Genomic DNA, 13,420 nt, shown 5'->3' on the forward strand with positions numbered 1-13,420 from the left:
ACCAATATACCTTGCGAGATAAGTGCGAGATATTAGTCAAAATAGTGAAACAGACAATTTTTTTCGCTATTCGAGATTGGTAGTATGGTAAAAGCCGTATATATTTATTCGCAAAGTATCGCTAAAGTTGGTGTAAATAACTTTGAATAGCCCTGTGGTGAAGAGCTTCTGATAAAGTTAAGTAATGGCGTTAACTTTTTTTGGCCTGAAACTATATAGGTACCTAATATAGTCACAACAAAAAATCAGCAAAATGAGATAGAAGTTGGTAAGTTCGGTAAGTATATTAAATTAAAATCAGTTTACAGTCCTTGAAAGGACTTTTTTAATACTATGTCGGTGGCAAACAAGCATACGGCCCACCTGATGGTAAGCAGTCTCCGTAGCCTATGTACGCCTACAACTCAAGAGGACTCCCCCCCCCCCCTCGTTGAGATATTGAAATATTAAATATATTAAAAACGGGTCACTCACGTATTTTAAGTCGAAAAACGCTTGACATGTTTTACTTCGTACCGAGGAGTGTCGTCAGGAGCTCGCGTTGGCGGACTGGCGCAGATTGCGAGCTGCAGCCCTCCACGCCCGATGACTCGGGGCGGGCACCGCAGCTCACTGTAGAATTTTAGTTTTCAATAATGTTTAAACTTAAAAACAATCTAATACGTTAATTAATATTTTTGTTCAGTAATTTAGTTGTGAGTGACTAAAGCATTACGAACTAGGCGCATTTCTTTAAAATATTTAAATTGATAACTCAAATAGACTAAAATTTAAAAAATATAATTTCAGCTGTCTGATATGAATAACCTCGGACAAACTCAAACAAAAGATGAAAGAGGTGAGTTGAAGGTGTTTCAATATATCTTACCTTTGTATTTTTCAGATCTTTACAATTCACACTTTGCAATTGCACTTTTGATTTACAAAACATGCACTTAGAAACATTGATAAATCCAAATATATAATAAAAAGCACTGCCAGAATACTCTAAACATATAGCAATAAAATGACAAAACTGACAAAGAAACGGCCTTGAAAACATGTCGAGGAATTTATTTTAAAATTTACTTTTAGCAGTATTTGAACCTGATTTTAACTGCTATTAAATTGACTTTTAGCAGTATTTTGGTATGCTATAAAAGCTCAACTGCTTATCTGAGGCCTAAACCATGTATTATGCAGTTGGTTAGAAGGGAAAATGAACCATTTCTTTCTCGGTGGTCATACCTCTAGCGTCTATAGTTGGCGAGATATGGACGCTGTGCCAACTTACTTTTGTGTTATTACCTCGGTCTCCCCTACTCTGAGACAGAAACACTTCTGAAAGCTTTATACTTACTTCTAAATAATTTTAAGAAAAAAAAAACGTTTTATCGCAACAACAGTCAAAAAAGCCCAGAAATTGTAATAAATATAATTTATTACAATTTCTGGGCTCAAGTTAATTATAAAGAGAGAACTATTAGAAAGTGTATAGCATTCTATCAAAAGACTTTAAAAAAATCTGAAATGGAGCTGATATGAATATTGAACGATTAATACTTGATTTTAAGATTGCTAACCAATATATGCTAGCCATAATGTTTAATTATGGTAAAAAGGAGGCACTTAATGGTAAAAGCCGGGGAAAATCCCTTCATATGAACGGATTTGCATCGGAAAAAGTTATAATTTGAAAGGTTGATCAAGCTTTTGACATGCAGTTAAGTTAATTTGTGATCGACCTGCTAAAATAAAAAAGAATAGAAAATAAGATCGGCTCCAAAAAGGTTCAAATACAAAAACGCTCTAATTACGTGCGGTATCTACTGAACTACTATTTTCTGTCAGTGGCCTTAAGTGGCATTTAGTAATAGCGGAAGACTATGATGCCAGTTGATAAAGAAACGTCCCATTAAATATTGTGTCAATAGGTAAGTATAAGAATATAAAACTTTTGCAGTCATAGGTATATTCTAACCGGCTTAACAGAAGCACAATGTTACTAATTCAACTGCACGTTTTTTGAAATATTTATTACGCGATTACTCCTCTAGTTGTATTATGAATAATTATTGTTTGTCATAACCAGACCTCGGATTCTAGGGGGCATAATTTATTGACAGATAGAGAGTTTTTATATCAATAAACTCAATTATCGATGCTTCTATCATATATTAATGATCGCTCCAAGTTTGTTTGTAAAAAATATAATTTCGTTAGATGTATTAACTTGAGACAAATTAATAACTAAATCTTGTTCATATTTATTTTAAAGGGATTTTTTAAACTTCACTCGTCATTATTTTTTATTTAGCATAGCGATCATATAAAATATGCTTTATGTAAACTTTATCGATTTTATAAAATACTTACAAATAATCAGTTACAAACAAAGCTGGGGGCGATCACCAGTATTAGAGAAAAGTACCTATAATTTAATTTGTCGATTTATGAACATCCTACTTATCAATAAAACGGTAAGCCATAAATATGTTTTGACTAAGGTGTAGCGTTGGTGAAATTAGGGCTTGTAGAGTTAGAAGCTTGGCTCTACAAGAGATCTGATAACTTTTTTGACAGTGCGAGCTCATTGTTTCATCTTGGCAACGTTTTACATGAAAATGTTTTTGATGGGATATTTTATATGAAACGACACTTATAAATACGATTATTAATGGACGGTCGCCAGTATTTGAAAATCATCGTAGACATCCAATTGTCTATTCTCAAAATCGATGGTCAAGATTAAATTTATCGACGGGTACTGTATGTATTTTAGAGTAAGTATACTATGTACCTATACATAAGATTATAACCAATCCAACCAAATTAAAATTAAACTCTTGGAATGGTAGTTAAACAATATTTTTCATATAATAAATAAAGTAATTCTTGATTCAGACAATATGCGTAGCTTTGTTGTAAGGTAGTTTCTTAGATTTTGTTGAAATTAACATCATATTACCTACACAGGTTAAGAGGATACATTAGTGGTAATTTTTTCATACAAACTTTTTGGACATTTTCCACTCTGAATTTTGGCCCTAGATGAATATTTTTTTATATGAGTTCAATATTACCAGTATATATACGTTTTGCTTTTTTTGTTATTATTGTTTATATAAGAACTAGATCAGGTACTTCAAACAGCGCTAAAAACGGCAAAAAAATGCGCCGTAATAGACGCCTAACGTACAAAATCGGCAACAATAAACGCAAAAATCAGAATGGTCAAACACAGATAATTTATTTCTCATTCCGTTCCCAAACTTTTGTTACGATTTGTTGAGCTTTGGATGAGGATAATGTCGAGAACGAAACCTCGATTTCTGAGATTTGTACGCAGGATTTTTTGCCTGGACCGCGGTAGTCCTATTCGCACTAATTTTAGGAGCCGTCCCCGTCAGCACGATGGAGATATTTACGTAATATTCACAAATTTGTAACGAGGATCAGTTGATATATCCTCTTAATTTAAAATTTCTTTCATAGATTAGTTTTCAAAAGGCACTATTTTAAGAATAAAGAAAAATGATAAAACTTTAGCACAAGTTTTTAATATCTATAGGTACCTCAATCAGCATTGAAGACAAAACCAGACATTTTCCTTTATTTTGAAAAAAAAAACTTGTATAAGTAGGTACATATGTCAATTTTCAAATGAAATACGTGCTTTACATGCTTCGAGCTTCTCTTGAATAATGAGCAATCAGTGTATTCGATCCTTTCAGTTACTCAATGGACGTAACGTTGAGTCAAAACTCGTTCCCCGCCCTCTTACATATACCAACCTGTTCATCCAGTCAAAAATTCAAGCTCAAGTTTTGACTATATAAAGCAACGGTACTTATGAGATAATATCATTCAACATCACTCAACAAGAGCATACACATCTCAAAATGATCTCTAAAGTGAGTCACATTAAAATAATAAGTGTATTTAATTAGCACAGAAGTTTTGCAAGCCAACAATTATATCATAACATAACTAGGTCGTATACCATGACCGGAAGTGTTTTAATGACAGCTAGTGATTCGCGAGTTTAACTCAGTGCTTTCTTAAAAAGTATCGTCATTTATTCCTCAGGTCCTAATCGTGGCTGTGGCGTTAGCGGCGGTGTGTGCTCAGGAGCATTACCAGCACGGACATGGTCAGCAGCAAGGGCATGGCCAGGAGCAAGGGCATAGCCACGGACACGCTGTATCCTCTCAATCCTTCGTGCTCCATCAAGTCCACCATCCTCACCACGAGCCTGTACATCAAGACTCTTACGAACACCACGCTCCCGCTCACTACGAATCGCATGAGCACCACGCTACTCCCGTCCACCATTCCGTCCAAGTGCACCATGCTCCCGTCCACCATGAACATCAAGTGCATCACGCCCAACAGGAGCAGCAAGTTCACCACGCTCCCGCCCACCACGAGCAAGTTCAAGTGCACCAAGCTCCCGCCCACCACGAGCATGTAGTCCAAGTTCACCACGCTGTGCCCGAGCACCACGCTACTTACGAGCATCATTCCGCCCCCGTCCAACAAGCTCTCGCTCAGCATGAGCACATTGTCAGAGTGCACCACGCCGCTCCCGTTCACCACTCCGCTCCCGTGCAACATGTTGCTCCCGTCCAACACGTTGCTCCCGTCCAACACGTTGCTCCCGTCTACCACACCGTCCAAGTTGCTCCCGCTCATCAGGAACATCAGAAGGAACAACACCATGAGGAGGAGCACCATGATTACTATGTAAGTCTTTAAAAATATCTGATTTAAACTTTCACGGTTGAACGTTCCAGTTAATAAACAAGACCAACTGCGGGTAGTTCTAAAAAGATGTTGAATCAACTTTTGCCAGTTTTCTCTGAGACCACGGGACAACGCCGTCCTCGAAATGTCGGAGGTAAATTTATAACTTAATACGGGATTAAGTCCGGTTTCTATAATTTAATATTGTTTAAAAATATCGTTATTGAAAATATGTGAGATATAGAATTTAAACTTCTTTCACATACTTATGTTTATCATGATTAGGTTTTTTTATGTAGCCGCCCATTGGCCACCGCCGCTGAGCAGAGTATCGCCCGGTTCTAAGTTAATCTCATCCAGAAATGATCGTGTTAAACGAAACAATATATTTTTCCAGGCTCACCCCAAATATGAGTTCTCATACAAGGTGGAAGATCCCCACACCGGTGACCGCAAGTCCCAGCACGAGTCCCGCGACGGCGACGTCGTGAAGGGCGTCTACAGCCTGCACGAGGCTGATGGCTCCATCCGCACCGTCGAATACGACTCTAACAAGCACACCGGGTAATTTTTACGGAACATCTTAACAGCAATTTTCATACAATATCCTACAGAGCTATTATTTACGTCACATATTACTGATGTCATACGATTATTTAATAGTAGTAAGTGAAAAGTAAAACAAGAAGTCTACATATCTTTATAATCTTATACTTTTTAACATGAACATTACTAAACCTACTAACTTTTCTAGACTTTTTTCCGTATAATCTAATGTTATCTTTAATTTCAGTTTCAACGCGTACGTCAAGCACTCCGAGCCCTCCAAACACATCCAGCCCCAGCAGCACCATTACCATCATTAAGTTATTGATTATTAACTTATTCTAAAGGACTGATTGTTATTAATGTTGACTTGTACATAAATAAAACTATTTCAAAAATATTTGTTGTTTTTGAAAGTTATTATTTTTTATGTTATAGGAACATTTCACATCCTCAGACAAAGACACAACACATTTTAATAAGCCTTACAATGTTATTCTAACCGTAATCCATACGTCCACACCAAAGAGTTTGAATGTTTAATACTTATTTGTTTTACAAGGGGGAAAAGTTGTTGTTAAACACGAGTGCAGCGGTTGGTTCGAGAAGTGGAATCTTTCGCTTGCTCGGGTTTCAAGGCACGAGGTTTAAACAAACTTTGCCTCCGAGTGAAACCAAAAATTTTTCACCGCACCAACGCGAGGAAAATAGTAACTATGAAATACCAAATAATTTAAACCAAATCAAATCTAAATGAACGTAATAAAAAATGTATCATTTAAAATCATAATTTTAAATTCGATTCCACCAGCTAATACGGAAACAACTCAAAATTTGCATTTGTGTGGTGAAAAAACTTTATACATTTACATATTTTTCATTTCGCCAGTAGACATTTATTACTTACATAAAATATTAATAAACTAAAGTTTATTTATTGTTATACAAATGAAATATTCTATAAATACGATATTTCAATAAAAACTGTTTTATTTATTTGGAAGAATACAAATGTCATTACCACGTTGGCTGTCGTAAGCAGAAAAAATTAAAAAGTAAAACCGGCGCCCGTTATTTTCACTCCAAACTTAATTGTATCAAAATAATTCACCTTAAATTGCAACTGTTTGAGTATTTTTGTATATAATGAGTTATTGTGTCTCTTTAACGTAACATAAAGTGCTGAATTAACAATATCATTCAAGTTCAAGGGGATATTCGTAACTGTAAGTGTAGGTAATACTCATGTGACCAATATTTATTTTATTCTGTTTTTTTTTTTTCGTAAAATGTATTCAGAAACGTTGTTCATGGTACGTGTGAAAGTGTAATTATATACTTGTCCCGCGTCTTTTATTCTTCTACGGCTAGGCCCTAGCGACATCTATCGTAAGAGTGTGTTCAAGTCCCACCCAAGCCAGTGAATTTTAACATACACACAGTTAATATTAAGGTCAATAAATGATAAATCTTGAATATAAGAAAGCATTTGAACGACAAAACGTTTCTTAATTTGAACGCTGAAAATGTCCCCTATCATTTTGTTCTACTACGCACCAGTCAATAAGATTTGGTAGAGACCAACCAATAGAAATCTTATATAATTGTTAACCGGGTCATACATATTTTATAGTATGCTTAATCCAACTTTCCTATAGATATCGCAAAGTTAAGGAAATCTAATGCTGCGCCCTCACAGGCAGGATAATTTTTTCAGTACCTGAGACTCAAGAAAAACAGGTATACCAACTTCGTTAACATTGCATGGCGGGACGATTTTCTAAAATGTATTTGATCAACCGTATTATCGCGCAAGTAATTCTAAAAGCGGACTAGTTTTCCAATGCATGAATTACGATTCTGATGCATAGAGGGGCTTAACAAGCGTGACATAACTGTTTTACACCGTTGTTTTATTACTTTAAATGAAAGCCTAACTCATGTCTTTTTAGAACAGGTTCTAAAAATCGGCAGATGCGTAAAATGAAACAAACTGGAACTGTTAACTTCGAGGTAGTAATAACTACAGACAGGTCACAGGCGTAGCTAGTATTTCATGCCGTTCATTTCACATTAAAAAGCCGGGCAAGTGTGAGTTCGTTTAAGTCGCGCACCGAGAGTTCCCTACAAAGTTAATATTATCGCATGTTACTATATACACGAAAGAATTTTAACCAGCAGTATACTAAGAATATTAAAATAGTTGTGTACAGCGCCATGTACCGGCAAATCAGCGAAATAATTTTCGCGGCCTAATATTATTACATGTATGTTGATTTTTCAGGGATAATACTTTGTGATGAGAACTGATTTCAACAATTTTTCTTTTATTTATTTCAAAGAGAAAGCGGTGGTGGCCGAGTGGATATGACGTCCGACTTTCAATCCGGAGGTCACGGGTTCAAATCCTGGCTCGTACCAATGAGTTTTTCGGAACTTATGTACGCTACGATATCATTTGATATTTACCACTAGCTTTTCGGTGAAGGAAAACATCGTGAGAAAACCTGCATACATCTGCGAAGAAATTCAAAAGGTGTATGTGAAGTCCCCAATCCGCATTGGGCTAGCGTGGGGACTATAGCCCGAGCCCTCTCGCACATGAGAGGAGGCCTGTGCCCAGCAGTGGGACGTATATAGGCTGAATTATTATTATTATTTATTTCAAAGAAGGTGTTCTTTAGTGTCCTCTCATAAATTTAAAGAATAAACAACACACCCAAAGTGGGTTAAATCGCTAACAAAACTTGAAAATGTATTTTTTTATTTAAAAAAATAGTTACCAAAACCATTGTGAAATAAGTAAGCCTAGAGTGGTCATACATCAGTTTTCTTACCAAAACGCTTATTATTTTCGTAGTTGACATCTAGCGTCAAGTGGTGGATTTATCAGTACTGTTACTGGACAATAGATGCCGTGACGAACGAAAAGTCTAAGGGTCAACAATTTTCAGTTAATATTATAACCGGAACTCTATTTTCAACTCCTGCTTGGAATATTAGTTCTAAAATTTTTAACAATACACCTTTCGTCAGTAATAGTATTTCCTACGAGTTTACATATATTTTTCATGTAATATTTATATTATTGTGTAAAAAAATTATAATTTTTCATTGGAAATAACTTTGAAAATAAGGGGTTATCAGTAAGATTTTCCTTCACAAATCTTTTTGTTTTCACTAAAAAGGAAATTGTTTTGTTATGTACTTAACTTAGTCACCACACTTTGAATTTCGAGATATTTAGCGATGTGACAAACAGACGGACGAACAGAGTCGCACCATAAGCAATCGTTTATACCTTTTTGGTACGGAACCCTATAAAGATTGTACCTGTTGTGAGAAACATGACCTGCCTCAATAGTTTATCTGTGGTAATAAGATGAAACCTGGACGACTGACCAGTTTGTTTGGAAGCTGACAAAATCGTGGTATCATACCCAAGTAACAATTTCTGGTTACCGCCTAATAGTTCAATAAAATACCTAGCTAAGCAGATTGTATTTAAGTGATATACGCCCCGATTCGAACTTCTTGAGTCCTCTTTTTATCGAATCACGCCGATAGGAGAGCTGTGGCAGTGTCAGTCGTGACCTTACAGGTCACAATATCAAATGGGATATCATTTGAAAGAGCTCAAATTGTACATTGCAAAACTATTTTTTCTTTTCGTTCATAGTGAAAAAAAATCCCCCCCCCCCATTGTCTCCGAAGTTTACCGAAGAAAAATATGAAATTTTACATAACATTAACATTTCTATAAACTTTACAGGAAACATAGAATCAGACCTCTCTCTTAATTACTTTTTTTTTATTAGCATAACACATTTCCGAATTCAGTTTGAATTTTAACCAACTTTACGTGTGTTTATTTATTGATTTAAACTTGATTGCACAAAATATATAAAACAATGTACAAATGGGGACTTAATGCCAAATGGCATTCTCTACCAGTCAACTATAGGGCCAAACAGAGATATCTAGAATTGGTGCAGAGAAAGAAAAAAATATTGAATGAATAAAAAAAAAGCAAACCATACTTATAAACTACGTAAATAAATAATAACAATAAACTGCCACATATTCATAGAATACATACTATAGATATAATTTTTTTTTAATACTACGTCGGTGACAAACAAGCATACGGCCCGCCTGATGGTAAGCAGTCTCCGTAGGCTATGTACGCCTGCAACTCCAGAGGACAATGATGGATATTATTCGAGCTCTTGTTTTAGCAAATGCTTACGTCACGCACTACTCTATACATTAATACATTTTAAAGAACAATTTTTGAAATTTTGGTTCACATGATAGAGAATTATTATCCTCGAAAAACCAACATAAGCATTACATGTATGGAAGGTAGAATTAAGGAATAGAATCTCCATGTACCAGATATGTCTGTCGAAAAACCATAAATAGGTGGCGCTACAATACCTACCTAGAACACTTGAAAAAAATCGATTAATAGACAGCGCAATTCACTCCGTCAATAATAACGCCTAGGTTCTTAGCTACTCTAGCGCTACTCTGGAGTGATTTGGAACTATTATTTATAGCTGACAGCTGGACACTTTTGCAACAGTTCTGCCTATGGAGATTCTATTCCTTGCCTCTACCTTCCATAATTACATGGCGTAAATTAGTTAGACAATTTGCCGATAGATAGCGCTGTACACACTTTCGCTGCGTATACTTAGTATATGTATATAGATACTTCTGCTCAAAAGTCTTTCGCGTTTATAGTTACACAAGATAATTCAAAGTTTGTACGGAACCCTCGGTGCGCAAGTAAATCGAACTTGTATTTGACCGATTGTTTATTATTGTATGACGTATTTGATTAATCGTTATAATCTTTGGAGTAGAAATTTGTTAGCGTAATCACATGTTTTCCTGAAAAAGGCTCTGCCTCTGAGGCCATTTAAAGTACATCGGTTGGTTAACGATAGGTACTAGTTTGGTGGCATGAAATAAAATTGTAAATATTCAAGCTGACCTTATTCTCTTATATTTATTAATAGGAAAACTTAGTAGAGTAGTAAAGGAAGGTTAATAAATTAAGTTATAATTACACATGTAACAACAAACAATAAAACAGCTTAAATTTTAGTTTTCGTGGTGTTGCTTGGTGTGCACATGATGACTCGGCGCCGTGTGCTTCACAACCGCGTTGAATCTGTAAAGACGGAATATGGTTATTCTACTGACCGATTTATTAAGATTCGGAAAATTTACGGTAGCTTTGTTTTTAAGTTAGTATGTTGGTCAATCAGTCCAAGGCGGCGAACTCCCAATTACATATGAAGTTTGAAGGCTATCTCTTGTGAATGAGCTTTAGGTACACGTTTGATATGCTACCTATATCAAACGTGCTATAAAAGACAAAAGGTATGATTTTATTGAGTAGTTGAAAGTTTTCTATCAAAGATTTAAAGCTACTATTTAAGTATAGACATGGACCATGAACATTTTATAAACAAATTTAGAATTAACCCCACTAAATTGCTCAGCTTCAATGGATCCTGATTGTATTTTTTATTTCTAGACTCTTAACACACAATATTTCTTGTCCCACAGAAATAATATGATGAATGAATGAGTAGAGCTACACCGTTATGATAGCTACTAACATTTGAATACTTAAATATATCTTGTTTGCTACAATTTTACGTTTTACAACGTTTTATAACTATTTTATGCAAACAAGCATAATACAAATATGAAGTAACGTTACCCGTTATGCTTGTCGGAAGTATATTCCACAGTCCTGATGGAGCCGTCGGCCTCTTGGAAGCTGTAGACACCCTTCACGACATCTCCGTCACGCACTTCATGCTGGAACTTGCTGTCTCCGGTATGCGGGTCCTCTACTTTGTACTCATACTGGTACTTAGGGTGAGCCTAGAAACATAAAATGTTTGGGCACGTCCTTAATCGTCCTATCTAAATGCGTACGACTAGGTAATCTTGATTAAAATGCGTGGGCACAACATTTGAGATAGAAAGCTGATTTCGAACCGGATGCTTAGTGACGAAGCACTTAACATTCTGATGTTTGTTTGTAAACTTACGTAATAGTCGATAGGCTCTTCATGGGATTCCTCGGAATGGGCTGCGTGGTGGGAAGGAGCGTGATGCTCAGGAGCAGCATGGTGCTGACCAGCGTGGTGATGGCTTAGAGCTTCGTGGCTGTAGTGCGACTCATAGTGTGACGGCTCATGGTGAGCTTGGTATTTATGAGTGGCAGGAACTTTTTGAGCAGCAGCAGCGTGCTTGTATAGCGATTGCAGAGAAATTCCATTATGGAAATGGACTGGCTGCTTTTCCTGCTGTACGTAGACGTACGCTGGCTCAGCTTCTTTTGCGCTGGTCAACTGGATTTCGTGATTAACAGCAGGTTGATGGTGAATGGCTTGTGATGACACGGCCTGTTCCTGGCTCTCTGGCACAGTTTGATATTGCACTTCGTAGATGGGGGCTGGTTCCTTGTGCGTCGAATGCTCCGGAGCCTGGTGGTGAGCATATTCCTTAGGTTCTTCATGTCGCACTAACGTTTTGAGAGCATAGTGATGCTCCTGACAGTAGGATGCCCCAACGGCAAAAGCAAGGATCAAAGCCTGAAACAAGAGTCACTGCATTAACACACATTCTATATGCACGAATATTTATGTGACCGGGCTAGATGTTACACAACGATGAACACGCACTTTAGCGAACATTTCGATCCTTCTTCTTTCACTTCCGCGGTGGAACTGTTGAATTAGCATAGTCATAAGCTCAATATATACCGCAGATGTTACAAGAGCGAATTGATTGAATTTGTTACTGCGGGCATCATGTCCGTAACGCGCCTGGCTTGCCATTGTATGACGTAATTTATAAAACCAATGTGAAGGCTGGCAGGTCATAAAACTAGTGCATAACGAATTATTTGCAAATGTCACTATGCCCAAATGCCCTTATTTAATTGAATGTTAACTTACTTAATTGTAGCCTTCAAATAACATTAAATACATAGGTACAAAAACTTGGTATAAAACTGTCGTAATTTTACAGATAATAAATATCTATCATTAGCCTGCATGTAAGCTACTTTAGCTGAATATTATAAATATATCAAATTTGAGTTTCAGAATCTTTACTGTTATGATTTATGTGAACTGTAATATTTAATTTATAAATTCGCTCTAACTAGCAAAATTTGAACAAATTCAATAACACAGCAGCAACATTGGTTAAAATTCTACTTTATTACTGAATTGACAGTAGGTATGCTGCAGTGAAAAATAATTAATTACTGTAATGTGACAGTCTGTATATATTGTTATCTCTTCCCGAATAACCTTTGAGTAATAACAATATTCCTTTAAGCTTAACTTATTTTCCGGTTGTTTCACTTAATGTTTTATTTTTGTAAATGCCATTATATTTAACGAAATTTATAATGAGTCAGACTATAAAAATCGAAAATAGAGGATATTCTGCTTTCTAATAATATACAGACAGGCTTTAACTGATGAGTGATGACGTATTTTTGAATAATTATGTAATATACATAGATCACGGTTTCCCTTCCAACACGTAAGAAAGAATATTTAATAAAAAATACCCTTTATTTAATTTTCATTTTCTATTAGTGGTACAAAATAGGATCCATGTAGGTATTGTATGTATAAAAAATAGGTACTAGGTCCCATTTTAATGCATAAACTGGTCAAAATCGTTTATGTAAACCGAGATATTTTCTGTGGACATTACAAAAGTTAATGATTTGGATACATTTTTCCAAAAAAATCATCTCACAAATTTTAAGAAGCAGAATGTTTTTATATATGCCTTTAAAGATAAAGTACGAGAGTAAATGTTATGTTTATGTTATGATGTCCACAGGACAGCCATATAACCGTAACACATAGTAATAAAGTTTGTGGCCCAAAAAAATTTTAATTAACCAATTGCATACCAATTTAGAAGATTTAGTGAAATTGACCTTTAAAACCTAGTAATATCTTTTCCATTTCCTAAAAACTTATAATATACTTACTGATAAATACCTAACAGTAGGTGTACTAAGTGCTAAAATTAGTAACACGTATTTACAATAATCCATGCACGAATACATGCCTACCACATTTTCTAGATC

The 13,420-nt window shown here is 35.7% G+C and overlaps 2 protein-coding genes across 2 annotated transcripts; one reads left to right on the forward strand and one right to left on the reverse strand.

Annotated features, from left to right (window-relative positions):
- The first annotated feature begins 3,793 nt into the window (after positions 1-3,793).
- LOC133519918 (histidine-rich protein PFHRP-II-like) lies at positions 3,794-5,671 on the forward strand. Its single transcript, XM_061854122.1, has 4 exons — positions 3,794-3,893; positions 4,069-4,725; positions 5,123-5,289; positions 5,519-5,671. Exons 1-4 carry the CDS (start codon positions 3,882-3,884, stop codon positions 5,589-5,591), a joined length of 909 nt encoding a protein of 302 aa, XP_061710106.1. The 5' UTR covers positions 3,794-3,881; the 3' UTR covers positions 5,592-5,671.
- Positions 5,672-10,262: 4,591 nt separating this feature from the next.
- On the reverse strand, positions 10,263-12,572 carry LOC133519923 (histidine-rich protein PFHRP-II-like). The gene is made up of 4 exons (XM_061854132.1): positions 11,985-12,572; positions 11,349-11,894; positions 11,012-11,178; positions 10,263-10,453 (listed from the first exon to the last, which is right to left on the reverse strand). Exons 1-4 carry the CDS (start codon positions 12,183-12,185, stop codon positions 10,384-10,386), a joined length of 984 nt encoding a protein of 327 aa, XP_061710116.1. The 5' UTR covers positions 12,186-12,572; the 3' UTR covers positions 10,263-10,383.
- Positions 12,573-13,420: the final 848 nt, after the last annotated feature.

Source organism: Cydia pomonella, chromosome 7 (assembly GCF_033807575.1).
Source record: "Cydia pomonella isolate Wapato2018A chromosome 7, ilCydPomo1, whole genome shotgun sequence".
In the NCBI taxonomy this organism is placed as follows: Eukaryota; Metazoa; Arthropoda; class Insecta; order Lepidoptera; family Tortricidae; genus Cydia; species Cydia pomonella.

Excerpts from the sequence above, each read along its gene's own strand:
- LOC133519923 (XM_061854132.1), bottom strand. The coding sequence starts at position 12,185 with ATGACCTGCCAGCCTTCACATTGGTTTTATAAATTACGTCATACAATG. Across the intron at positions 11,179-11,348 it reads AAGAGCCTATCGACTATTAC|GCTCACCCTAAGTACCAGTA; the intron begins GTAAGTTTACAA and ends TTATGTTTCTAG. Across the intron at positions 10,454-11,011 it reads ACTTCCGACAAGCATAACGG|ATTCAACGCGGTTGTGAAGC; the intron begins GTAACGTTACTT and ends CCGTCTTTACAG.
- LOC133519918 (XM_061854122.1), top strand. Across the intron at positions 4,726-5,122 it reads AGGAGCACCATGATTACTAT|GCTCACCCCAAATATGAGTT; the intron begins GTAAGTCTTTAA and ends ATATTTTTCCAG. Across the intron at positions 5,290-5,518 it reads GACTCTAACAAGCACACCGG|TTTCAACGCGTACGTCAAGC; the intron begins GTAATTTTTACG and ends CTTTAATTTCAG.